General features: G+C 60.9%; 10 protein-coding genes and 2 non-coding genes across 12 annotated transcripts; 6 read left to right on the plus strand and 6 right to left on the minus strand.

Annotated features, from left to right (window-relative positions):
• Positions 1-505: 505 nt before the first annotated feature.
• On the minus strand, positions 506-2,865 carry BXZ73DRAFT_49567 (wax ester synthase-like acyl-CoA acyltransferase domain-containing protein; the record flags this gene model as incomplete). Its single annotated transcript, XM_048020271.1, has 9 exons — positions 506-758; positions 818-836; positions 904-1,238; positions 1,301-1,952; positions 2,004-2,029; positions 2,087-2,199; positions 2,259-2,429; positions 2,484-2,537; positions 2,584-2,865. The coding sequence occupies 9 exons, from the start codon at positions 2,863-2,865 to the stop codon at positions 506-508; spliced, it is 1,905 nt and encodes a 634-aa protein (XP_047876242.1).
• A 531-nt stretch (positions 2,866-3,396) lies between these two features.
• Positions 3,397-4,539, minus strand: BXZ73DRAFT_102964 (uncharacterized protein; the record flags this gene model as incomplete). The annotated part of the gene is made up of 1 exon (XM_048015426.1): positions 3,397-4,539. One exon carries the CDS (start codon positions 4,537-4,539, stop codon positions 3,397-3,399), a length of 1,143 nt encoding a protein of 380 aa, XP_047876243.1.
• Positions 4,540-5,141: 602 nt separating this feature from the next.
• Positions 5,142-6,380, plus strand: BXZ73DRAFT_90954 (uncharacterized protein; the record flags this gene model as incomplete). The annotated part of the gene is made up of 4 exons (XM_048025813.1): positions 5,142-5,276; positions 5,338-5,397; positions 5,453-5,693; positions 5,752-6,380. 4 exons carry the CDS (start codon positions 5,142-5,144, stop codon positions 6,378-6,380), a joined length of 1,065 nt encoding a protein of 354 aa, XP_047876244.1.
• Positions 6,381-6,619: 239 nt separating this feature from the next.
• Positions 6,620-6,813, minus strand: BXZ73DRAFT_49553 (uncharacterized protein; the record flags this gene model as incomplete). The annotated part of the gene is made up of 2 exons (XM_048020269.1): positions 6,620-6,716; positions 6,749-6,813. Coding segments are annotated over 2 exons (162 nt in total), but the record flags the coding sequence as incomplete, so codon positions are not given.
• Positions 6,814-7,392: 579 nt separating this feature from the next.
• On the plus strand, positions 7,393-8,506 carry BXZ73DRAFT_102966 (uncharacterized protein; the record flags this gene model as incomplete). Its single annotated transcript, XM_048015427.1, has 3 exons — positions 7,393-8,248; positions 8,306-8,430; positions 8,483-8,506. 3 exons carry the CDS (start codon positions 7,393-7,395, stop codon positions 8,504-8,506), a joined length of 1,005 nt encoding a protein of 334 aa, XP_047876246.1.
• Positions 8,507-8,949: 443 nt separating this feature from the next.
• BXZ73DRAFT_102967 (uncharacterized protein) lies at positions 8,950-10,373 on the minus strand (the record flags this gene model as incomplete). The annotated part of the gene is made up of 4 exons (XM_048015428.1): positions 8,950-9,204; positions 9,274-9,918; positions 10,002-10,190; positions 10,245-10,373. The coding sequence occupies 4 exons, from the start codon at positions 10,371-10,373 to the stop codon at positions 8,950-8,952; spliced, it is 1,218 nt and encodes a 405-aa protein (XP_047876247.1).
• Positions 10,374-10,758: 385 nt separating this feature from the next.
• Positions 10,759-10,857, minus strand: BXZ73DRAFT_t140. The gene has a single exon. It is a non-coding gene; the product is annotated as a tRNA-Pro (tRNA).
• A 133-nt stretch (positions 10,858-10,990) lies between these two features.
• BXZ73DRAFT_78790 (uncharacterized protein) lies at positions 10,991-12,208 on the plus strand (the record flags this gene model as incomplete). Its single annotated transcript, XM_048022936.1, has 4 exons — positions 10,991-10,993; positions 11,045-11,578; positions 11,624-12,030; positions 12,082-12,208. 4 exons carry the CDS (start codon positions 10,991-10,993, stop codon positions 12,206-12,208), a joined length of 1,071 nt encoding a protein of 356 aa, XP_047876248.1.
• A 1,605-nt stretch (positions 12,209-13,813) lies between these two features.
• Positions 13,814-14,648, plus strand: BXZ73DRAFT_49493 (glutathione transferase; the record flags this gene model as incomplete). Its single annotated transcript, XM_048020259.1, has 4 exons — positions 13,814-14,214; positions 14,268-14,382; positions 14,441-14,541; positions 14,591-14,648. The coding sequence occupies 4 exons, from the start codon at positions 13,814-13,816 to the stop codon at positions 14,646-14,648; spliced, it is 675 nt and encodes a 224-aa protein (XP_047876249.1).
• Positions 14,649-15,195: 547 nt separating this feature from the next.
• Positions 15,196-16,418, plus strand: BXZ73DRAFT_102970 (GDSL lipase/esterase; the record flags this gene model as incomplete). Its single annotated transcript, XM_048015429.1, has 5 exons — positions 15,196-15,321; positions 15,389-15,751; positions 15,814-15,994; positions 16,060-16,243; positions 16,307-16,418. 5 exons carry the CDS (start codon positions 15,196-15,198, stop codon positions 16,416-16,418), a joined length of 966 nt encoding a protein of 321 aa, XP_047876250.1.
• Positions 16,419-16,954: 536 nt separating this feature from the next.
• Positions 16,955-17,026, minus strand: BXZ73DRAFT_t139. The gene has a single exon. It is a non-coding gene; the product is annotated as a tRNA-Glu (tRNA).
• A 1,395-nt stretch (positions 17,027-18,421) lies between these two features.
• On the plus strand, positions 18,422-19,718 carry BXZ73DRAFT_102971 (uncharacterized protein; the record flags this gene model as incomplete). The annotated part of the gene is made up of 5 exons (XM_048015430.1): positions 18,422-18,538; positions 18,607-18,972; positions 19,068-19,159; positions 19,320-19,538; positions 19,613-19,718. 5 exons carry the CDS (start codon positions 18,422-18,424, stop codon positions 19,716-19,718), a joined length of 900 nt encoding a protein of 299 aa, XP_047876251.1.
• Between the last annotated feature and the right edge of the window lie 5,832 nt (positions 19,719-25,550).

The following is a 25,550-nucleotide window of genomic DNA, read 5'->3' on the forward strand; positions in this document are numbered from 1 at the left end:
AGTCCGATTCCCCGCTTCACGTGTCCGAATGATTGACATGACACGTAGCTTGCATGGGCCCGAGAACGCAGATGTCGTGTCGCGAGAGCATCGCGGACCATATTCTGCGCGAGGGAGATAGTGGAGGCGCAAGTCAACCTTTTCTCCGTCAGGGTGCTGGTACATGTAGAGCTGGGCCTTTGAGAAATTTAGACTACACATATATTTGGCGGGGTTTGAAACCAGTAAAGGTTGTGGGATTTAGCGCCTTACGTGGTTTCAGCGCTTCGGGCGGCCGACCCGCACAGCCTAGTCCAATAACGGACCGGCGCCGCTGCTATTACACCGATAAATAAAGTAAGTAACTGCCGAGCACGTGTATCGTAGTAACGTCAAAACAGCTGAGAATGCAAGGGAACGTGGTTACTGTAAGCTCTGGTCCAGAATGCGTTCTGGCGAACCGCTGTCCAGTGTCCACAGGCTTACCAGATAGATCAGCAGAGAGATCCCGCATACTACATCGCCCTCAATCTTGCCTCTCCAGAACCTCCCGCGCCCGCTCCACGTATAGCGCGAACCGCCCCTCGAACCGCGCACAAAGCTCCCGCGCGACACCCTCCCCACCAGGGATGCGGTCTCCCGCGATCGCAAGCGAGACGCCGCCCGCGTACGAGAGTACGCCGATGGCCAATGTCCCGGCGCCGGCTTGCGGCGGGAGCGCGTGCCAGGTCGCTATCTCGACGTTACTCGTCGTGATCGGTTTCGTCGGACCAGGTATGCTAGGTGGGGAAGAGCGGTGTGAATGTCAACACATGAACGAGAGCGGTCTGTCACGTACTTGGTGAGCACAGCGACAGCTACCAGTGATGTAAAGAGAGATGTCAGTAAACTGTAGAATGAGAAGGAGTGAAGGACCAAACGTACGAGATTCGAGGAGGGTCGTGATGATGGGTTCAATGAGCGCGGCTCGGAACAGTCGCGTGAACGGATTTGACGCGTCGTGGACTCGGCGGAACCATGAGAGGGGGAATAGGATGGGCGTTTGGGCGCAGAGCTCGATGAGGCGGAACCAAAACTTGGGCCACGACGAGTGTTTGAAGAGCGCGAGCTCGTAGCGACAGCGGTGTATGTGCGCGTGGAGTTCGCGCACGGTTGCGTCGGTATTGAGTGCACGCACCGGCGGTGGTGGCAGGTTGACGATAGACATCGTGGAGAGGTTGCGCATCGACAGGTCGCCGGGCTTGCGAATGCTCACCGGGCTTCGGAGACACACCAGCGCGTAAGTAAAACGCACAACACCACATGGACGCAGCATACGCACATCATGAAGCTCAATCGAGGAGGGAAGATCCGGTTGACCGCCCGTCTGACCCTGCCCAGGACGCTGCTCGGCTCCGGCTTGTCCGCCACCATGCCCGCGACGACGTCCGCCATGACTGCACATATGACATCGTTGAGCGTGACGTGGCCCTTGCCGCGCACCGCATTCTGACGACGCTCGCGCGGGACGCCCGCCACGGCCGCGCCAGGACGGGGACCGGAGAACGCCTGCTGAATGGCCTTGATGTCTTGGAGACTGAAGATGCGAGACCCTGCATATTCGCGCTTGTGTGTGTTCGACCCCGAGGAGTGTGAGTAGCCGCTGGGGAATTCGGGATAAAGCTTCTCGGTGCGCCAGAAGGTGAGGAGGAAGAAGATGATGGTCCGGGCGGCCTCATAGTTACTCCAAATCTGGGAGGACAGGATGGCTTGCCAGACCGACGTGAGCCAGAAGAGAATAGCGAGGAAGAGGTGGATGAAAGGGCCGAAGATGGCGCTAGCGGCGAACGGATCGAGTGGTTTGAGAGCGGGTTTGTATTCGGAGGGAGGGAGAAGGCCACGCTTGGCCTTGCGGAACTTGTCGAGGCCGGTCCTGACTTGCTTTGCGAAGTCGTCGAAGTAGGATGTGAGGTAGAGCTGGCTGATGACGAATCCTGCAGGGTGTCAGCTGCGTAGATATGCATGCAAGAGGGCGCTCTGTATACCTTGGCCGTCCGACAGTGTATGGTGACTGGAAACGATGTATGGGTGAGTCGCGTCCAACAGAGAAAGTGGATGAACGTCTCACGCTCTCGTCACCAGCACGGAGACAACCTGCTCGCCATCGTGGTAGTTGTCGATGAGTGTAACATCCCAGAGAGGACGCGTGAGGTCCCACCCACGCGACAACACGTCGCCGATCTGCATGTAAACACGTTGAGCCTCGTGCCCCCGCAGTGCGCAGCGTGGAGCACACTCACGAGGTCATCGAGCTCGACCTTGCCAGCGGGAGCGGGGAGGGAGCAGCGGAAGACATGGTTGCGGGGGTCGTAGTCGGGGTCGTCGACGAAGACGGCGCCATGCCAGAGGCGACCGAGGCCGTCGACCTTCTGGCGCAGGCGCGGGAACTTGTCCACCAGTTCCTTATGTTGCTGTCAATCTCGATCAGCGTGGCCGGCCCTCGGAGAAAGCGGAGAGCAGCGGACTTCGATGACATCCTCCTCGGTGACGATCCCGCGCAGCGTCTCGATGGACGTGCACTCCTGCAAGAAGCAGAAACGATGTCAGCTGAAAGGCCGGGCTGACGTCGGAGGAAGCCGAGCGAACGGGGTTGAAGTCGGTGACGTCGGACAAGACGAGCCAGAATTGGTCGACGCCGCCCATCGTCCGCCGGCGGTGGTCAAACTCATCCTCCACGGCGTCCGCCACTTGTCCGAGCGCCGAGCGCCGAACGCCTTTCGCGCGGAGGTGCTCTTCGAGGTCTTCGGGGATCGGAGGAAGCCGTGTCGCGTCGTCGCCATAATAGTACGACGCAGGCGTGTCGATGGCTGTCGGTGGCGACGCGCCGTCCTTCTCGAAGTTGTCCATCTGTGATGGAGGATGGTATTCCGAGGACACCGAGGAAGCAATTAGCAGACAGGGGAGGAGGAGAGAAAGTCTTCGGCGTGACGGCACGCGTGAAACGGCTGTCAGGCACAGCATCGAAGAGTTAAATATCGGGAACACACGTGGCGTGGAGTGCGCATGTGATTGCGCGCGTGACCGGCGCCGGGCTTGACCCAAACGCGTTCGGAACTCAAATGGATCAATGGCCAACAGTTCTCGAGCAATTCTAGTCTCCCCTAGTCAGACCTTGTTTTGCAAGGAGCATTCTCGACCTCTGTCTTCAGCTGTTCCGGGCATTGACAAGCGCGGGCACCATGTGATTGTGTATCTTCTTGTCAGAGGCTCGCGCGTGCGTCGCGAACACATGTGAGTCACGGACGTAACTAGAATAAGTACTGTTACAATATGGATATTGGTGTCTGCTCAACACATGGAATATTACAATTCTGAATGCCACAGATCTGCTCCCAAGTGAGTCCGCGGCGGAGCGAAGTTTTCGTACCAACCGTAGCATCAGAAACACCGACTGAGCCTCATCAGCTCGTCAGGCGGCACCCTCGACCGCAGGTTCTCAAAGCCCGGAAGCCGCCCACACGCCGCCCGTCCGCTCATGTACACGTCCCAATTGTCAAACAGCGGCTCCCACACCCACTTCTTCTTCACCCTACTCAGCTTGCCAGGGTACACCAGCCCGTCCTTCCGATGGCGGAACGACAGGCCCGCCTCGAGACTCCACAACGCAATGTTGCGGATGTCCTCGACGATCGCGTGCCGCTCCTCGTGCGAGTGCTCCCCGGGCCCGCCGAGGTCGTGCCGGAGGAAGCTCGCGCGGAAGACGGGGATGGTGACCATCGACTGCATGATCCCGCGGTCGAGCGAGAGCACGACGAGGAAGACGGTGTCCGTGCGCGCGTCGAACCCCGGGACGTCCGCCGTGAACTCGATGCGCGCTGCGCGGAGGTGCTCCTCGACGTGCGCGCGCTTCGACGCCGCGGACTTGGTCGGCAGCGGCCAGTCGTCGAACGGCGGGAAGCGCACGCCGACGACTTCGAACGCACCCGCGGGGTCGGGCCGGCTGGGGGATGGGGGCGAGGTCGGGGGCCTTCCAGGAGCAGCAGCTTTGGTGGGGGTGGTGGGCTTCGAAGGCGATGTGGGCTGGGAAGAGGAGGAGAGGCTGTCGCTGGACCTGAGCGGGAAAGAGGACACGGGCAGAGGAACAGCGCTGGAGAAGGAAACCTTGAAGTCGATGAACCGGCCCTCGAACTCGGCCGCGAATCCAGGTCCGTAGTGGAGGAAGGCGGAGGCCATGGTGATCGTCTTGAGCGCCCACTGCTGCGACTCGATGAATTGCGTCATCAACTTGTTCACCGTCGCCTCGTCCGCAAGCTGTTCGGGCGACCGTACCGCGGCGACCGCGTCCGACTTGCATACATATCTAGACGACGATTGGTGAATGAAATAGTACGGATTGGTGATGACGTACTTGTGGGCTTTCCAGTGGGCTTTTTGGCACTCGCGACCACAGTAACGGGGTTTCATGAGACAGGCACCACCGCATCGCTGGAATCGCTCGCTCGCCATGGGCTGACGTGAGCAGTTGACGCAGCGGACGACGTTCGGGTCTCCGCCTGCGAATGTGCCGTCGCGGGAAGACATGGTGGTGGGATGCGACGACTATCGCACAGACGCTCGTCTATGAGTCTAGCGTAGAGGCCCGGGAGATCTTCGACGTGGTGGGAATCGCAAAAATGGCCCTTTTGAGAACGCTCTGTAGAAACAAAAGCGTCGTTAGCGTTTTTTCTCTGCGGCGCCATGGAACATCGAGTACACGTGGATAACCAAAGGTTGCCTGACAACGACCTGGATTGACTTGTAAAGTCCACAGGAGAAGAAGACAAAAGGGGTCGAGCCATTGTAGCGCCTGCCTTAAGGTTGGCCTGAATAGTCTTGGAGTGGATACTTATCCCTTTTACTTCCGCGTAAGTCCGAGTAAGTAAAGCGTCGTGGTCAATGCATACACATGCGTTAGATAAGCGCGCAATTTTTGAGTGAGATTTACCGAGTTTGCTGATGTAAGGACTCAGCGTGCCGTGGCGGCAAACCACGTGACAAAACACGCCTGTTTGCGCGCGCGCCTCGAGGCCCGCCGCCACCGCCGATGGCGACCGTTGTCCTTCAACTTTCCTCAGCCTTCAGTTTCCCTATCTTGTCCTCCTTGCTACTATCGACGCGTCTCTGTTGCAAATAGCCGCAAGAGTATGTCAGAGGCGTCCACTTCGAACCAGCCGATCCTCGAGTCAAAACGTCGCAAGACTGAGTTGGATCCCATCTTGGTGCAAGTTAAGGTGGAGCGGGGGAAAGGCATGGTAGCAGACAAGGCAAAGGCGAACTACGTGCGTCTTATTCTGCTTTATATATGTGACCTTCCTTACACGTCGATCCTTCGGTGTGCAGCTCTCAGGCCAACTTCGCGTCCGCTTACAGTACGCTAAGTTGAAGGTCGAGCATGGCTGGGTGCGTCCATATCTTGCATACATATCGCATATACAAACACACAATTCCCGAGAAGCAACGACAAAGTCTGAGCGAAGTCGAAAATTTGTACTTCCGCCACACCCACCTAACACGCCCGTATCCCGTCATCTCTCCGGGGGGTCGACGCAATGGTCGGCCCTCCCACCATCCCACCACTTTCGCCAGCGCTACGCCTGTGCAGCAGCAAGAGAATATCGCAGCCTCATCCCTTCAGAGGTACCCCAGTCAAACCGCGCAGCACATCGGGAATGGGAACGGAACGTTCGGTGCAAGCGGTACGTCTCCTCCATCCCACACACCTCTACCTTCCTTGACGCATGAACGCGTTCCCAGCCTCCCTCGCAAGCCTCGACTCCGCATCCACGCTCTCCGTTCCCTCCACCCCCGTTCCCGGCCCCAGCACCTCCCGTGCCCCGACCCCCCGCGCGCCACTCGCCGGCCCCGGCGGCACCACGCGCTACCCACTCTCGCGCACCGACTCGACCGCGACGGTGCTCGACCCCGTGCCCGTCTACGCCTCCTCTCCTCACACGTACGCCGCGTCGTCATCCACCCTCGCCGCGGCGTCGACGTCGTCCGTCGCCACCGCGCTCTCCCAATCGTTCCGCGAGCCGTTCGATCCGATGGAGCCGACGGAGCACCTCGACTCGCAGCTCGCCGCGCTGCGTTCGATGATCTCCGCGTCGTCGCCCGTGCCGCTGCCCCCGCCCCCGGCCTCAGCGTCGACCCCGACCCCGACCTCGACCCAGACCGCAGCACCGGCCGCAGCGAGCCCTGGCGCGGGCGGTGGGCTGACGTACGACTCCTTCTGGAGCACGCACAACTCCGTGACCGCGTACCGCAACATGCTCGGCGGCGGCGCGCGGGGCAGTCCGTTGCAGGCACACGCCAGCGCGCCGGCGATATTGCCCGGGAACGCGAACGGGAGAGGGGGCGGGGGCGCCGTGAACGGGGCGAGGTGAGGATGACGGAGGTTCGGAAGGCACCGCGCGGACCATTTCTCGTATCTTGACGCTTAGACGGCCGGTAGCGTATTGCTTTTAATGGAGCCCTGCTCTTTGCTTTCACAGCGAGCCACACTAACTAGTGCCAGTGCCAGATCGCGATTGCAGCCACTTCGTTCGAGCCGTGAAGTTTTTCCACCACCTTGGGCAGGTAGACCGCATCAACCGCGCTGAACATTCTGGAAAGCTCGAGCTACTCACCTTGCTACGTTTGACCAGTGCGCAGACTCCAAGAAGTCGTATTCTTGCACCTTCACGGGCGCTCGGTATAAAAGATGGAACAGGTCCACGATGCTATCAATGCAGTGAGTCCCCCAAGTTCCCACTCATCGATACTCATGTCTCTCGCCAGATACTTGGTCTTCGAGAGCTCCGCATCGTATCCGTCCAATCAATCGTCAAACACCATTTTGTCTCCACTTTTCAGACCACAAGGCACCCTGTATGCACTTGCAGCTTCACGATCCCCTCGGTCGCCAACGCCTCCGCGAACACTTCAAAGTCTGTCAGCTTCATGCTTACCCCCTGCTTGAACGTCGCGACGGCGCGCGCGCCTACGGAGTCCGGTACCAAAGTGGAGCGCGGCGTACCGCGCGATCGCTCGGCACTCGAAGAGCACGGAGCCATCTTTTCTATGAGGACATCAATTCAAGACAAAGACGGGGAGCCGATAGTCTCGGACTTGTGCGGGGTATCGTTGCACGTTCAACATGTTCACATCGTCTCGTGGGCGTTGACGCGCAATTGAGCGGACTGCCGAACCTCCGGCATGCGGGGAGCGCCCTGTTCGATTTGTCGCAAGGCTTGTATAGAGGCGCCACCTCACCATAGCCATCGCTCTCCGACTTTACGGCATACAATCCGGTGCTTTTGCCTACGCCGCGATCCCAAAAGATCTTCAGGCTACAGCGTGGCTCACTCCCTCTTCCCCCATTGTCTTCCGTACAGACACCGCACACCAGCGGACACTATGGACAACTCCCGGTATTTGGTCGACCCGTCTTCGAGTGGCAGTACATCCGGTTTCTACTCCAATCCAAACAACCAGCAGCTTGCCACACCGCCGATGGAAATCGGACAGGCGGGTCCGACGCTTTCAATCTCGACAACATTCGACCCAGCTTCAACAATCCTGCCCGACCCGCCCGACCTAGTCTTCAAGTCTTTGGACGGCGTGCTCTTCTATGTCCACGCCGCTCATCTGCTCTCCCTCTCTTCCAATCGGTTCGGTAATCTCATCCCAAAGCGCAAACCCAGGTCCCCCTCCTCAAAACCTCCGCCCGCCACACCAGTTCCTCTATCCTCGCCCACGCTCAATGTCCTCCTCCACGCCCTCTATGGCCTTCCAAGCGCTTCCTACAACCCCACCATTGGCACACTTGTCGCTGCCGTCGACGCCCTGCCCTCGTATGGCTGCCTCCCACAAACACACGTCGCGCCCGCGACGCCCCTATTCTCTCTCCTCCTCGCACGGGCACCCCTCGCGCCCCTCGCCGTCTACGCGCTCGCCGCCGCGCACGATCTCCCCGCGCTCGCCGCGCCCGTCTCCGCGTACCTGCTCTCCTTCCCGCTCCTCGCTCGCGCCTCCTCCGCCCAGGCGGAAGGCAAGGAGACGCTCACCGACGCGCTGGCAGAGCGCGTCGGGGCGCTGTACCTGAAGCGGCTCTTCGCGCTGCACACGGGGCGCGTGCGCGCGCTGCGCGAGATGCTCGTCCGGCCGCCGGAGACGCACGCGGAGAGCTGGCGGTGCGGATTCGCGGCGCAGAAGAAGGTTTCGCGGGCGTGGGGGCTCGCGGCCGCCTACGTCGCGTGGGACGCGCGGCCGGGTACGTACGGTTGTCGGTCGTGCTTGGATGCGCAGCTGACACGGTGAGCTGTGGTAGACTATTCAGTGTGCGCAATTGAAAATGCGTTGGGCCCGCTGGCAGACCATGTCGAATGCGAGGGGTGCAAAAAGGCGATTCGCAGCCGAGTGCGGGAGATTGTGGTGCAGTGGTCTATGGTAAAGGTGAGTGTGTGCGCTCGGGTCGGCTTCACTTGCTCACCGGTGCTCCCCGCAGCCGTCGATATCCATCGATCGATAATATGAATCAACGACTTTGTGGGGTTATCCCTCATACAACCTATCCATCAGCGGTACAGTAGATTAATACATACGCAATAATCAAAGATTCCAAGTGTGCGCTTTTTTCCCGACTATCCGTCAAGGGACGACGGCGCTTTGTCGAGAGGTGTCAAGCGAGTCTATCGGGGCCCGCAATTGACGGGTACCCCGCACACATGGCCCCATCTCTCTCTGTGCAAACGCGAGTAAACGCGACGGGTGAAAACGGCCACATCGTCGCCTTATCTTGAAGGTGTGTCGCTAGCCCTCGCGCATATTCACAGGTTGCGGTGAGCGAGTCACCTTCCAGTCTCAATCCAAGTGCGAGATAGTAGTACACAAAGTCCGGTACAAACGTCCGATGGTCGTTGGCTACGAAACTAGAGTCCAACACGATCAAGTCCAAGTCCAGCATATACGTATCTACGCGTTGCACGCATCCTTCACGAGATCGACGAGCTGCACGCCGTCGGGGACGGGGCCCTTCGGGCTGGCGGCGCACGAGCCGGCGGGGCTCAGCGACGCGGTCATCCCGAACGGAACGGTGCCCGCATCGCCGGCCTTGAGACCGCCGACAAAGTTCCCCTGGTCCGTGCTCTGGAACTGGCACTGGTACAGGCCCGCGAGCTCCGCGCTCGCAGGCGCGCGCTGGCAGTACGGGACCGCCTCGGACGTCGGCTGCGATCCCACACGGTAGAGTCAGCCCCAACGCGAGACGGCACCGGACACAAGGGGGGGAAGACTCACGGTGTTGCGCGGCTGCTGGACGTAGATCCGCGCGAGGCGGAGCATCTCCGCGTCGTCCTGCGCCTTCGCGTGGGCGACCATCGCGTCCGCGGCGTCCTGCTGCGCGCACGCGTCCGCGCCCGCGAGCAGCGCGTTCATCGCCGCCACCGCCACCGTGCTGCACTCCTCCGAGGACCCGCCCGAGCGCGTGCACGCGAGCAGCCACGGCCGCACCGCGCCCGTGGTGCTCTGGCCCGCGCGCTTGTCAGCGAAGTTCGCGCGGCGCTTGCTCCGGAGTGTGCGCTTGGAGGAGGAGTCGGGGCAGAAAAGCGTGGCACCGTTGGCGGGAACCGTCAGTGAGACCTCGGACGAGGAGCCGGGGGTGGAGGCGACCGCGGGTTCGAGCACGACGTTGTCGAGGCCGGGGTCCTGCGTGAGGTGCACGAGCTGCTCGCCGTCGGGGATGGGCCCGTCGGGGTGCGCAGGGCACGAGCCCGGGGGGTCGAGCGGCGCGGTGAGGCGGGCGGGGATGGTGCCACGCTCACCAGGCTGCGCGCCGCCCACAAAGGCGGTGTTGCTCGCGCTTGCGAACTGGCATTGGTAGAGCCCGAGCAGCTCCTTGTTGTTCGGGTCGTCCTGGCAGTACGGCGTTGACTGGTTCGTGGCCTGTGTATCATTGGCAGAAAGCACGCGGCTCGGAATTAGCGGTCGGTCTGGACGGGGCGAGAGTAGGGTCTCCTAATACTGACCGTGTTGCGCGGCTGCTGAACGAAGATCTGCGCGAGGCGGATCATGTCTTGATCATTGAAGAGCGACTTGGCAAAGTCGACCATCGCGTCCGCAGCGTCCTGCTGGGCGCACACGCTCGCGGTCTCCGCGAGCGAGTTCACGGCGTTCAGGCCGAGGTTCTTGCACGAGCTCCCGCCGCCCGCCTTGACCTGTCAACGGTGCAATGATTAACAGATGGTTTCCTGCGGAGCGACAGCACTCACACAGGCCTGCGTCCATTCGTGCGTCGCATCCGACACGTCCTGCGTAACGCGCACGGCGAGCGGGGCGGCGCTGACGGACTGGGCGACGACTGCGAGTGCGAGTGCGAGCTTGATAGTGGTGGAGACCATGTTGAAGCTTCCGGTTGCTACGAAGTGAATCGGACCGGGATAATGTACGAGGACTATGTGCGAAAAGGATTAGACGAGTTGAAACGAAAAGATAAGCCACAGGCTGAGTCGAGCACAGCTCGAAAGAAAGGGGGAAGAAAGAAAGAAAGGGAAAGAAGAGAAGGAGGGAACTGCCCGTTGGTGTGGCTTCATATATTGACGTTATGATGGTGGTGATGGAGATGAAATGCCACGCAGCACTGCCCTTGGCGGTAAGACTGACGTCATGCACAAGCACCTCTCTGCTTGCCATTTGGGAAGATGTTCGCTCTTGCCTCCCGTTTGCCGCATGTATAATGAAGCAGAAGGATGGATGAGACAAAAAATACCTCGTGGAGATCAAAAAGGGCCCAATCGGGAATTGAACCCGAGACCTCGCCCACGTGATCTGAAAGACCGGATTGGGAAACCCGAAGGGCGAATCATACTACTAGACCATTGGGCCTTGCTCATTGTTTTGCCAATGGTATCAAAGTATTGGGCCACCCAGATGCTTTGTTGCAGTCGCAGCTCCTCTCTCATGACACGCCTCTCTTGGAATCTACCGCCATCGTCTCGAGTAGACGTGCCTCAACAATATGGTAAGGTTTATGAAAACACATGTCGCATATCGCTTATGGTCTTGTCTACAGTACGGCGACATCGAGGACCTTGTCCTCTCGGGCAAGTTCTTCGCCCCCGCCTCCGCCTCCAACTCCCCCGTCCGTTCACGTTCCCCATCCCCCGGCCCCGCACCCTGGCCCACTGAAGATGATGACTTCGAGTACGACTCAGACCGCGAGCGCCGCGCGACCATCGAGGCCCACGTCGCCTCTCAGCAGCAGGGTGACTCCATTGGCATGGGCCCTGGTCGCACGGGCGTCAAGGGCGTCATCCGCGACCGCGCCGAGGCGGAGCACCGCGCGCGCGAGCAGCGGGGCGATGGGGTGCGCGCGCTGGACAAGGCGATGGAGAAGGCGAGCCTCGGCGGGAAGACGTGGGCGGAGGAGGAGAAGGAGCGGCGTGCGGAGCAGGCGCGGCTCGAGGTGAGGGCGGGCGGGCACGTCATGGGGAAGCAGAAGGCAGGGCGGTTCGGGCACCTGCGGGAGGTGGGCGTGCGGAGCTACGTGCGGGCAGTGGAGGAGGAGGACAGAACCGTGTGGGTGGTGGTGCACATCTACGACTCGGTGAGTGGCTTCGACTCCGCTCCCTCCTCTCTCGCCTCATGCTAGGCTCGCCAGTCCTTGGATCGCTGTGCGATCATAGATGACACCCTCACCCGTCTCGCAATAAACCATCCGCACACGAAGTTTCTTCGAGCACGCGCGGGAGCGATCGGCTTCGCATCATCCACTTCAACGCCCGGTCTCGCCCATGCTTCTACGTTCAACCTCTCTCGCTTTCCCAAGCGTGGCCTCAATGTATCAAGCAGATCCCGCATAGAAGAGAAGGATGAGTTTTTCGATGATGACGACGAGAAGGGCGGAGAAGATGACAACGATGAAGTGGAAGAGGACGACGACAACGTGGACACAGACGTTCTCCCAACACTCCTCATTTATCGTGGTGGAGAACTCGTTCATTCATGGGTCCGGGTGGACTGGGAGGCAAAGCAGGGCATCGAAGAGCTCCTTAGACGGTACGCACCTTGGGCATCAACTGTCAGCGTATTTTGATCGTCATCCCTTAGACATGACATCCTGACCTCTGCTCGACATCGCGGTGGTGGCAGTGGCAAGCTTACATTTTTGGAAGGCGATGACGACTTTTCGGACGATGGTGAAGAGCTTGTGTTTGGAAACAGTGACGATGAGTAGTCGCTCCATCTTGTACTCATACCCCACACACCCCATCATCTCAATACGGGATGTTTGTCGTTGTAGCCATACATGCTTTTCTCCCCTGTAGTGAACTCACGCCCCTTCGTTCCTGTCAATTCATCATCCTGCTAGTTCCTGCCACCCTGTGACGAACTCTGCATACAGCGGTCAAGCAACCCACTGAAATCTGTGCCACTACTCGTGCGCTGCAAGATCCCTTTCCTGCCGTCATTCAACCCCCTTCTCACAAATAAAATCGCTCTTCAGCCGCACCTATGGTGAGTCCTTCCAACGGAGTCCGGCGGTCCGTTTTGCACGTTCATCAATTGACCACTCTGCCTCTCCACCGGCATAAAAGGTGCTCCCGAATCCGTGTACCATCGTTCTTCTGACATCCACGGCTTACAAGATGCATGGGCTGAGTTGCGTAGGACTCCTCGTCTCTCGTTGTCTCCCGGACATTGTGATAGGCCCGGCTCCCGGCTGAATCAAGAACTAGTCGCTTTCTGCGACCCTGTAATAAATATTCTCTTCCTTCACGTACATATGCTTACCAGAGCATGTTCGTAGAACAACGGGATCATGTGTTGGTCTTCGCCGCTGGAGACGGCAACCTCACCCTCTTCCCGTGGTGGAACAACCTGACCAACCGCCCCTGCCCTTCCGTCTTCAAGAGCCAGCTCCTGACTTACTACACGGAGGTCGTCAACGGGATGGGTCATGTTCGACTCACGACGTCGGCGCCTCCTCACAGGCGACTATACGCCAGGAGTGACTAGTGACAGCTCGAAACTCTTGCGCTAACCCTCCCCGGCACCCACGTTGGCGAGTCCTTCTTGTCCAGTTCACCAAGCTCATGACGGCACTAGGTCTCTTCGACCCGCATTCGCTCCTCGCACAGATGACGGGGCCACAACGCGTCCTGGACGGCACCGCGCAGCTCAACGTCACCGGCTGCGCGTACTCGTGCATTCTCAGGCTCAACGAGAGCTCGTGGGACGCTAGGGCGTATGCACCGACGCAGTCGGGACAGATGAGGACAGCTTCCTGTGGTACGTTCTTCTGCGCCCGCGAATGCAGAGACTGACTGACTCGTAGGTGGGATGCTCCGCCCTTCTCTCCAGACGAGCCGTATCGTGGCGGGGCCCATCGCGGGTTCTAGCCACAGGGAGCCGTTGCATGCATATATACTGCACAACGGGAATGCACAAATTTCCAAGCGCATATAGTTGTCGTATCAGCGTCCGATTGCATGTGGTGTGGACAACGCGTCAACAGGTTTCCGCGACTCGAAAACAGCCGCTGGTAAGCTATGTGTCAGTCATCCCGGAGTAGGCTCCGACGCCGCCGGGACGGCTTCACCTCTCGCTCCCGCTTTGGTCGATCCTCGATTTCTCCCCGGAATTTGAAAAGGCGTCCGACGACTGCATCGGAACCTAGACGGCTCTCGCACTGCCAATTCTCCCAGCCGTCTCCCACACAGGACAACATCGCCAGTCTGTCTGTCCTTGATCCGGTCGGTCCTTGATCCGCTTACTCATCCGCCCCGTATATAACATATCGGGTCAACATCCAGTGGCCATAACCATTCCCGACAACACGATGGCGACCTCAAAGCTCACCCTCCACGGCTTCCCTCGCACGCCTTGCACGAAGATCGCCCGCATCGTGCTCGAGGAGCTCGGCGTCCCCTATGACCTCGTCCGCGTCGACTTCCTCGGCTACGAACACCACTCCGCCGCCTACCGCACGCAGCAGCCCTTCGGCCAGGTCCCGTACCTCGTCGAGTCCTCCGGCGCCGATGGAGGAGACGACTTCGTGCTCTTCGAGTGCCGTGCCATCGCGCGGTACGCCGCGATCCTGTACGGGGGTGTCGAGAAGGGCTTGGTCCCAGATCCCGCGGACGCGCGCGCCGTCGCGCGGTTCGAGCAGGCAGCGAGCGTGGAGGTGACGGACTTCATGCCGTCGGCGAGGACGCTGCTCTTGGAGAACGTCGTGAAACCGTGAGTGGGTTCCGTTGTTTCAGAGGATCGATCGATGCTTAAAAGTCAACCAGTATACGGGGCTTGGAGCGAGACCCCAAGAAGGTCGCGGAGTGCGAGACGCTGCTACAGGCGAAGCTCGATGGGTACGAAGCGATGCTCTCGAAGAGCAAATATCTGGCGGGACACGTGCGTTACGGTGACTATCGGGGCGAGAGAAGGAACATACGCTCACCACACTTCGCAGCACCTGACAATCGTGGATCTTTTCCATGTCGGATACGGAGCTCCCTTGAAGATGCAAGGGTACGACTACCTGGAGTCACCCCGCTGGCCTAACGTGGCACGGTAAGTGACCCATTATCTCACTTTCTTTGACGCCAACTTTTTGGATCAGGTGGTGGAAAGACATATCGTCTCGACAAAGCTGGAGCAATGTGAACGTGTCCGATTGAAATAGCCTGAGCTACTCCATCAGCGAGCGCAGATATATATGCAGCGATTTCCCCGGTCTCTCCCTGAGTAGTGTAGTCCACGCGATTCCTCGATCATATGGTAAGCGTCACACGACCATTTGTTCGGCGGCAAGTCTTTCAAGAGATGAGTGGGCCCAGAATCACTGCAAAAGACCTTTCCAATTCTGTTTATGGACCTGGGAAGTATTTGTACAATTCTCCGAGACAGGGATTCGAACTCGGTGCGCGGGAAATACTTACGTCAGGGAGATCAACCGTGAGCCAGTCTGCTCGACTTTTGCTCCGTGCGGTCGTGCACGTTTATCGTCGGAGCTCCTCCTTCCGCCTCAGTTGCGGTCACGAGGAGCCATATGTATGTAGAAGAACCTTGCTTCTTGTAAGCCCTTTCTTTGGAGATGTTCGAGAACTTTGCTCTCTCCAACAGCTCATAAGCATATATAGTGTGGTAGCGTCCATCATCTTGGTCTTGCTTGCTCGCCCTCTTCATCCACTACCATCTGGCGACCTTGCTTCAAAGATCCTCGCGATGGCTGCGGTGGTGGCTTCAATCTTACTGCTCCTGAGCGCACTTATACCGCCCACCATTTCCGTAGGCCCAGCCCCCAACCAAATCAAGAATCTTGTAACGTTTGGCGACTCCTACACCGATGTTGTACGTGTCTTTCAGATTGGTCTGAGCATAATGACACCGATCGAGCTCACACTGGCATCATTCCCAGGATGCTCACGCGGATGGCGGGATCATGTGGCCCGTCTTCGCCGCTCAAGATGGGAACTTCTCTCTCTTCCCATTCGCCAAGTCCGGGGCCACATGCTCGAACAACATCACCTTCATCCCCACGCCCTCCGTCTTCGAAAGCCAGCTCCCGTCTTACTTCGCGGAGGTCGCCAACGGATCCCTCGAGCTCGACCCGACAACGACGGTCTACACGCTGTGGATCGGAACGAACGACGTCGGCGTGGCAGGACTGTTCGTGGGACATGGCTCGCCGGGAGTGACGGTCGTGGACACGGTCACTTGTGCGGTGAACTGGGTGGACGTGCTCTACAAGTCTGGCGCGCGCAACTTCATCTTCCAGAACGTGAGCGCCCGCTACGGCCCATCGCAGGTTCCGCCGACGCTGATCCCAGCCTTTCCGCACAGATGATCCCGCTGGAGAACACCGTCCTGTACGCGCCCGACTCGTACCCGAACCACATTTGGTCGGCGGAGCGCAACACGACTGAGTGGAGCGTCTTCATGCGCGAGCTCACGACGTCCGGGAACGCGATCGCGAAGCTCATGCTCCAGGCCCTCGCACCTACCCTCCCGGGGGCCCACGTCGGTAGGCCCTCGCCTGCGCGTGCACGACGAGCATCGGTCACTGCGCTAACGCATGGACTGCGCCAGGCCTGTTCGATTCGCACACGCTCTTCGCGGACATGTTTGCCCACCCTGAACGCTTCCTGAACGGCACCGCGCCGCTCAACGTCACCGGTGCCGTCCACTCGTGCGTCTTGCAGCTGAACGAGAGCACGAGCGACCCGGGCGTGTGCACCGACGCCGTCGGCACCGACCAGGACAGCTTCTTGTGGTACGTACCGTCGTTACCTCGCGTCTTTCCCCGTGCCTTCAGGTGGGACTGACCAGATGGCAGGTTCGACGAGCTGCATCCCTCGGTGCAGGCAGAGCGCGTCGTTGCGAAGTTGATCGCGAGTTCGATCCACAGGGAACCGTCGGCGGACAGGTACATCACTTGGTTGTCGTGAAGCGCCTTGTGTGTTACGTGCATGCATAATGACAACTTCCGGCCACGTTTCAAACCTCAGGTGCATTCTCCCACAGAACGTTTCGCATCAAAGACAGAGTGACCTCTCCGCCAAGAAATCCAACGAGTTCAATGAAAGGCAGCACCGTGAATTAGTCATATTCTTTAAAAGCTTGTTTCAGAGCTGCACAGACGGTTTAGAAAGTTGGCAAGCTGAGGCCTTAGAAACCATCAGGCACTACTTGAGTATCAGTGACTCACACGAGGATTGCACGCTTTCCGTAGGAAAAAAACTCATGGACCTAGCTTGTGCCTACTTTGACTATCAAGTCGGGGATGAAAGTCGTGATGAAGCAACGAGGCAACATCAAGGATCAACGGGACACTGCATCATAGCACGTGGAAAACCATAGAAATGCTATCCAGAAAGGGAGAATCGAACGGTCGGACTCCCGGCCTGTATGCAAAGACGGAGTCCGTGACGTTGTGCACACATGCAAGCATGTGGGTTCAAAAAGAAATACCTGCCAATACTAATTCCGACACGGGGAATCGAACCCCGGGCTATCGCGTGAGAGGCGATAATGTTAGCCACTACACCATATCGGACGTTCTTTCAAGAGGATCCGAAACATTATCACCCCAAGTCATGCATTGGCCAAAGGCTGACTATAACTGCCGTCAATCTCCATCACCTACTACATATACGCATACCATTCCACCATCCACATAAAACTCACTCAGTAGTGAAGCAATACCTCACTGTCACCTAGGACAGTCCAAGCAGTCAAGTGGGTAGAAGTGAAGTGGAGTATCATCAGTGTAAGTACTACTGTGCGCGTCGGGATGACTAGATTTTCTGATCCTGGAGCATCCTGCCCACTACCACGTATTTTTACGAAGGCGGAGGGAGTTCAAATGCTGCATAAAGCGTAGCTAGTCTCGCACCGTGCCACTTCCCCACACTTCTGAATTGAACAGCAGCCTTCCCCTCTCATTCAAAGTACTTCCTTTCTGAAACTCCCTCCTTTTTTGGCGACTCATATGCGGACGTTGTATATATGTCCGCCGAGATTACCGCCGTTTTTCTCTAGGATGATCATGCCGACCGCCATCATGTGGTTTGTTTTCGCAGCCGCAGAGGGTAACTGCTCCCTCAGGTGGGAAGTGATCCAGCAACCTCACCGCACGCCCATTCTCATCCCTCTTCGAGAACCGACTCCATGTGTACTTCGCCGAGGTGGCTACCGGCGCCCCCACGCACGACCCTGAGGAGACCATTTACACGCTCTAGGTTGGACAGAATGACGTCGGGGAGAACTGGGTGACGATTGTCCACGCAGGCCTTTTCGACGCACAACGAACCGGAAAGCTTCGTGAATGATACTGGGCCGCTGAACGTCACGACAGCCCTCCACTCGTGTCTTCTATGGAGCACTGGCGACACTGGGCCATACACGGGCGTACGCACCAGGACAGCCACATGTGGTGAGCCAAATATGTTCAGTCATTCCCCCCAGGTTTCTGATCGATGGGTGTACAACAAACTGTCCAAGCCATGCGAGTTGTAGCGAAGCTCATGGCCGATTCAGTCCGTCTGGAGCAGGCTGAGAACGATTCTGGATCAGTTCCCGTACACTCAAGCCAACCTCGGGCGCACGCAAATCATCAATGCTCACCTGTATAACGCATTCACAAATCTCATAAGAAGACGCGTGACGTTATATCATCCTGTCTTCTACCCGCCCGAGGGCAAAACCTCGGACACATCTCCGTCGTTACCTCCGCCGCTGCTGATATCCCGTCTGCCCAAAAGGTCATGCGCACGCCGCCGGGACGGCCGGGCAGCCTCAGGTGCACGGGCGCGCCGTCAGATGACGGGTCGCGTACGTGACCCTTCGCGTGCCCGCGATGCTGCTTCGGAACATATATGAACACTCGAGGACGCGTGAAAGAGCGTCGCAGCCGACTCACCGACCAGCTTGATCACCCCGACGAACAACGATGGTCCGCGCAGCCCTCGCCACGACGCTGCTCTCCGCAAGCCTCGCGCTCGCGCTCGGCCCTCGCCCCGGGCAGTTCAAAAACCTCGTCACCTTCGGCGACTCCTACACAGACGTCGTGAGCACCTCCCCATCGCCCCTCGGGACCACCTGCGGCCTGCCTCTGACCCGCACGCGCGCACACAGGACGCGCACGCCGACGGCGGCGTGATGTGGCCCGTCTTCGCCGCGCAGGAGGGCCGCCTGGCGCTGTACCCGTTCGCGAAGGCGGGCGCGACGTGCTCGAACAACATCACCGCCCGCCCGTTCCCGTCGCTGTTCGAGAGCCAGCTGCCCGCGTTCTTCGCCGCGCGCGCGAACGGGACGCTGCCCGCGCTCCGCGCGGACGAGACGGTGTACACGCTCTGGATCGGGACGAACGACGTGGGCGCGAACGCGCTGCTGACGGGCCAGCACGCGCCGCGCGCGAGCGTCGTCGACGTCGTCGCGTGCGCGGTGAACTGGGTGCGCGTGCTCTACGGCGCGGGCGCGCGCAACTTCGTCTTCCAGAACGTGCGTCGTCCCTCCCTGTCGTGCGTTCCCGCGTGAGCCGAGGGGAGGAGCTGAGTGGAGGCGAGAGGCACTCACCGGCGCCGGCGCACCTGCAGATGATCCCGCTGGAGACCACGCCGCTGTACGCGCCGGACTCGTACACGAACCACTACTGGACCGCGGCGCGGAACACGACCGAGTGGAGCGAGTTCATGCGCGAGCTCACCCTCTCGGGAACGCGCTCGCGAAGCTCATGCTCCAGGCCCTCGCGCCGTCCCTGCACGGCGCGCACCTTGGTGCGTCCTTCTCCTGTGCTGCCCTCCTTCCCTTCCCTCCCCCTCCCCTGCCCCGTCCGTTCTCGCATGCAGACCCGAAGCGGACACACTCACCGGCTCGCCCCCAGCCCTCTTCGACGCGCACGCGCTCTTCACGGACATGTACGCGCACCCCGCCCGCTTCCTCAACGGCACCGCGCCGCTCAACGTCACCGGCGCCGTGCGCTCGTGCGTGTACGCGCCCGGCGAGTCCACCGGCGACCCGGGCGTGTGCACGGTCGCGAGCGGGACGGACGCGGACAGCTTCCTGTGGTGCGTCTTCCTCTTCCTCTTCTTCGTCGTCTTAGGGCCTGGGGAAAGCTGACGCGGGCTTCCCCTCCTCGCAGGTTCGACGAGCTGCACCCGTCGGTGCAGGCGGAGAGGGTGGTGGCGAAGGTCATGGTGGACACGATCGAGAGAAAGTCGGAGGAGTACGCGACGTGGTTGCTGTAGAGTTGCGTGCGGAGAGAGCGTCCAGTGTGCCAGACGCAGACCACGCACCTGGAGCCTTCATGATCTCTCGCAACTTGTCCCAAAATCCCTAAAAATCATCGCTGGCGTTGTTGACGCCGAGATCTTTCGTGCTCACTCCAAGAGACATGGAGAGGATAGCATTGGAAAAGGCCAAGTACACTGCTACGTACAGAGGGGATGTAACTCCAACACGGGCCGCCCCCGACACGAATCAGCCGGTACGATCTTGAGATGGAGGGTTCGTTCTCCCCCGCGAAAGGTTCAAGACCCGCTCGAGACCAGAGCGCGAAGCCAGGCAGAGAACAGATCCCAAATATCAGCCCGCGGGGTGTAACTTTCGATGAAGGCCGCCTCCCGCCTCCGCGCCGGGTTATATACCAGGCGTCTGTCCGTTTAGCCGGGTGGCTGGCGGACATTTTTCTGGCCGGGCCGGCGCCCGGGTGGCTGACCCGCGCACGGACCAGGTGCGCGGCGCTGGCATAAAGTCCAGCGCGCCCGCGAGCGAGCTCTTTCACAGTCTCCCTCGGTCTCTGAGCTGGCGTTTCTGCTCCGTGGGACGTTCGTTGCCTCGAGCCCGCTCTCGTGGCGGGCATGCAGACTGAGCAGAGCGATCTTCGCGAGTCTTGGGCTGGGCATACCGCTGGCCGTATAACTTCTCTACGGTCGCGCGGTTAATCAGCACTTGGCACATTCTCCCTTCGTCTTTGGCTGTTGTAGTGCGTCGTCCTGTATCTGTGTTTGTTTACTTCGGAATGAATCATCGAGCGCGTTCTACCAAGATTGCTCCCTCGTCTCTGCCTTTCAAATCGGTGCCCTAAAAGTGTCATCAGCGTTAGGTGTGCACCCGTTCAGCGTGCACCTGTTCGAATAACCCTTCGTCATTCGCTCGAGGGCTTACTACGCCGCAACTTACTTGCACCGCAAGTCCGAGCCCGATTGACACGCAGTGCGCACAAGCTTTCGGGACCTGTCTCTGGACGGCTTCGGAGCGACAACCTCCGGGTGTCCGGGTGTCCTCGAGATCGAGCTCCGCCTGTATATTCCAGGAACGCGTCCAGGCAGTCACGGGTACGTCACGCTCGATATCGGCGCATTGATGCGTACGGTCTTTCATTTACCGCCGGCGACGTGGCACGGTGCACTGGCCGAACTCTCGCAGACACGCACGACGGTCCCTCAGGCACGTCCGTGCCTGCCAACCTCGAACACGCTGTCACGGGCGTTCTCAAGATCATTCTGAACACTGCCGACTGATGCCGCGGCCCCTTCTCCTCTGTTTTTGCAGCGATCAGCCAGACCAATCCGAAGCACGGAGGACAGAGGACGAGAACGACTGCGAGCGCACCGCCGCACCCCACCGTGGCAGCAGCCCTTCAAGTACTGATGCAGGAACGCCAGCGGACGCCGCGCTGCGGCGGTGCCTTGTGCTCGTCCGGGCGGCGGGCTGAGAGAGCTGCCAACGCGCCTCGCCCATCCGCGCTCTCGCCAGGCGACAGACCCCAGCAGATCCCCCGCGCGCGAGCGAACGCCCGGACGTGCGTCTTTCGGATCTCCCTCATTGCCTCTCCCACACATCGCCGGGGCGTCTTCGTCTCACGCACCGTCTACCCAAGATCAGACCGGAGCGGGCTGTGTGGTCTGTCCGAGGGCCGGGCTATCAGGCTGCTATCAACATATCCGCCGCGGTCGATTCGCACGTCGCTCATCTCCGCTGCTGCCGCATCGCCGGCCACATTGCAGTACTACTTGGGCCCGGGGTCCACTGCGTCCTCTGCGGGGAACCCGACACCGCCTCAGGCCCCACTTGATCGGGACGGCCCGGCCGACGATTCAAGCTTCAAAGTTCAAGCCGCCCGTCGTCGATGCACATGTCGCTCCATGAAGCCGCCGCAAAACAGCGGATCACGAATGCTCTCGACGACATGAGCCATAGAGGGCAGAGATCGCCATCCGATGTTTGTGCCGTGGACGTGTGTCAACGCGCCAAATGTGCCGGTGAGTAGGTCTCGGAGTGCAGCCTTACGTTGCGCCCACATGAATGTGGATCTGCTAGGTTCGCCTGGTCCCCTTGGATTCGACGCCAGTCGAACGCGCGTGTCCACGCCGGATCATTCGGATAGGCCACCTTCCTCCGTCGAGGCGGTGGACGTGGTCCCAAGGCGTGAAAGGTCCGCCCGACAACGTTCGGAGAGGTTCGCATTCGTGGTTGGCATACGGACCCACACGGACGGATGGCGAGGAGTCGGCCTCCTCATCGATCATCCCCGCTGTCGAATGTCGATCCGTCATCGCATGTACATTTCCGTGCGATCCGTAATTCGACGGGGAACCGTGCGGCTGGTGTCCACCAGCACAGGCGCAAAAAACCTGCGGTCCCACGCCGATCTGGGCTCACCCACTCACTTGCAAGAGTTGCGTCCACACGTCGCCCGGGCCTGCAGAAGCTCGGGAGCTGGCGCCGACACCGACATTTCCCCACACGCCGTGCCCATCCCTCGTCGAGCCAACTCCGCGGGCAGCGAGTCGAACGCCGCGGAAGCGAACGGCATCCCGAAGCCCCGCCGCCGAGCCCCTCTCTGCCACCCACGCCTGGTGCCCGCATCATCTCGCTGGGAACACTGGCCGCCGGGAGGTCGGTCGTACGTATACTGGCAACCCACCGCGCCCGCCCTATAGGTTGGTGGTCGCCGCGCGGCAAGCGCAGAAGAGCACACCGTACGTGTGCCCACCCGCGCCGCACACACCCCGAGCTCCCCCCAACCCTACGCCTGCCGCCGTCCCGTCCGCTCCGCGGCCTCTGTGCGCACCCGCCGGATCGCTGCGCGAAGCGAGCGGGAGCGCGGGCGTTGTGTTCGCGTTTCAGGTTGCAGATCCTTCGCACGTCTCTGATCCTGTCCGCCGCGGCCGCGCGGTGGTTAGAGTTCCGCTCCCCCGCACCGCCCGGACCCCTCGCGCTCCCTCCGCCCGCCGTGCTGCAGCGCGACTGCCAGCCACCCGTGCGAGCTGGCCACACCCACTGCAGGTTCGCTGGCACGCCCGCCTGAGGCCTGAGCGTTCGTCGGCGTTTGCGCGCCGAGAGCTCGGGCCAATCGGACGGCCTTCCCACGTTGCCTAGAAGACGGCGGGAGAACGAGGTCCCTCGCACGGCGGCGCGCGTCGCCGCCGGCCTCGCGCAGAAGGTTCGACGCTCGATCGAGCGCCGTCGAGCCTCGAGCCAGGACTACGGTGCGTCCCGTCGCCCGGCCGTTGATGTGGGATCAAAGACGGCTGCTCAAACAATTAATCGTCCAGGCCCCCGGTCTCGCCCCGCCCTCCCGTCGACATGCGCGCCCGAGGTGTCCGCAGGTGCCCAGCCGGAGCTGTCCGCACATCCGCACATGCATCTCTTCCAAGTTCCGCACACGCCCGCCTCGTCGGGCCTGCGTCGGTTATGTGCGTCGATGCGCCCCCGCGCCATCAATGTGGGCGCGTCAGGCGAGCGAGTCGCAGCGCCTTCTTCCCAGCACATCCCTCGCCTCCTCATCGCGGAATGATTGGGTTGGGGGCCGCCGCCCTCGGCGGGGTCCGGTGCGCGGCTTCTTCGTCTTCTCTGCGACCGCGCACTTTGCTGCCCCGCAACGGGGGAAGTTCTTCTAGAATTTGGGCCAGCCGCGAAATTTCACGGCTCTTGTACATGTCCACGAAGTCGGGCGCTCCCTGTACGCATAATCGCCAATCACAGCGGAGGAGAAGCCTCCCGCGATGGCCGTCGGCCGACGACCTTCTCGCCCGGCCCTCACGCAGACCCGCCCGCTGCAGGGACGTCACGGGCGAATCCCGAGATCTCTGCGCCGAACCTCGTCCTCACGTCCCCGCCCCCCCCCCCCGCTCCTCCCCTCCGCCGACGTCGCCGAGCCCCGGAAGGCTCTGCCCAAACGTTCGCCTCGTCCCGCAACGGGCCGTCCAAAGCTCCCACCGCTCCCCCTCCCCGCGCACAGCACGCGGAGGACGACAGCGGGGCCTTTCACCCACCCACAACCCACCTAGCCGGCTCTGACGTTTGCACCGCGACGGGCGGGGGAACGGGCCTTGGTTGGCCTCGCCAGCCCCCCGTGGCCGTCAGCCTGGTCGATGCCCACCCGAGCTTTCCTCATACCCATGGCGATCACAGTTTCTCGCCGGCGAGGCCGTTGAGCACAGCACGACGGTCGCCGGTGGACCCGATGGAACCTATAGAACGAGACGCATCGGCGGGCGATGGGGCGCTTGTAGTGTTCAGCACGGTCCGCGATGCGCGGAAAATCGGATTCGCTGCGTATAAACGTGCGGGTTGCGTGTGGTGCTGACGCAGCGTGCTTGTAGGCACCAGAGCCTGCTTCACGGTACGACTTCCCCCGCCGAACTGTTCTCAACGCTTGTGGGGCTCCCCTCGGAGCACTCGTTTGTACGTCCCACTGTCGGATCTGTGCAAAGGCGCCACCCCAGTCTGCGACGGCGGAGACAAACGTGCCGCTCCGGGTACGTACTACCCAAGCCCGACTACTGCGATCCTTGTGACACCACGAGGGTGGAAGCAATCTGGGCTGCAGAGTGAGTTCCATCGCAGTACAGACGCAGCGTACCTGGGCACCGAGTGCCCCGAAGCGGACTCGTGCCCCGTCCTATCGCAGCGCACTGGCCACCGGAAGCAGCGCACCACGTCCGCCGAGGGCCCACTGGCACCACGACCCGCGCGCTTCCAGCCAACGCGGGCCATGCCTGCGGCCCGGACGCACGCCCGTCGAGCCTGCCTCCAAGCCGCCGTCCGAAATTCTGTGGCGATAGACGGACCCTCCCCCGGCGGTTGCCAGCCCATTGCGCATCTAGCCTTATCCGGCGCGCGGACCCTGCACGCGCCATCTGCTGCCTGCGCTTCGACGCCGCCCTTGTTCCTTCTTCTCCGGATCCGCTCCTGCTGCCGCGTCGGCGTGAGGGGTGCGTGCTCGCCGTTCGCACCCCAGGCGCCGCGGCAGCCTGTCGACGTTTATTCGTTCGTTTGTTTTATCGCCCTCGAGGGCCGAGTCCTGTGGTAGGCGGTACATACCTAGGTATTCTGAGAATCGTACGTGCGAGGTCTGGCACATGCGGCCGGTCGAGGAAGACAATTCGGAGCCTGCATGTCGACGTGACTCGGAGCCCGCCGCCCTGCTGCCGCACGCGTTCGCCGGACCGGTGATTGGATTGGGCCGGGCTGAGCAGGGCGTTCCGGGGGACGAACGCGCCGGCTCCCGACGCGGGCGTGGGCGCCGCTGGGGGTGGCCGATGACCGGCTGACCAGTGACGGACGACCCCCGCGCGACCGTCTACGCCATGTCGGCGGGCAGCCAAAATCGGGTATGTCCCCGTTCGAATCAGCATCTGCGCCTGGTGGGCGACCGTGGGGAGCCGTGGGGGCACTGGTGGTCCCGCCATCAACAGGGCAGCGCAGCGGGAGCATGGGGCGATGGCGTAGTCGTTGAGGCGATGGTTATCTGTGCGGAGGAACAGCGATGACGTCGGAGGGGCGTCGAAGGAAGGGAGGGATTGGGAGGGATGGGCGGGCGGTGGCGCGGGGACACGACAGCTGGGGTTTGGATCCGGGATTGCAATGCTCGTCTGCGCTGATTGAAGGGCGCGGTCCTTGTCGAGATGTCGTGATCGTTGTGATGCGGGGCAGACCCGTTGAGCCAGGCGGCGTCTTGGACGATTAATCAAACCAAAACGACGGCCAGCATAAGCCGCAGGGGCCGGCAACTTGCGGCGGCGTTGTGGCGTCGAGCTCCCATCACGATGCCGCCGCCTGCGATCTCGCCT

Source organism: Epithele typhae, assembly GCF_022376455.1.
Source record: "Epithele typhae strain CBS 203.58 chromosome Unknown BXZ73scaffold_36, whole genome shotgun sequence".
Classification (NCBI taxonomy): domain Eukaryota; kingdom Fungi; phylum Basidiomycota; class Agaricomycetes; order Polyporales; family Epitheliaceae; genus Epithele; species Epithele typhae.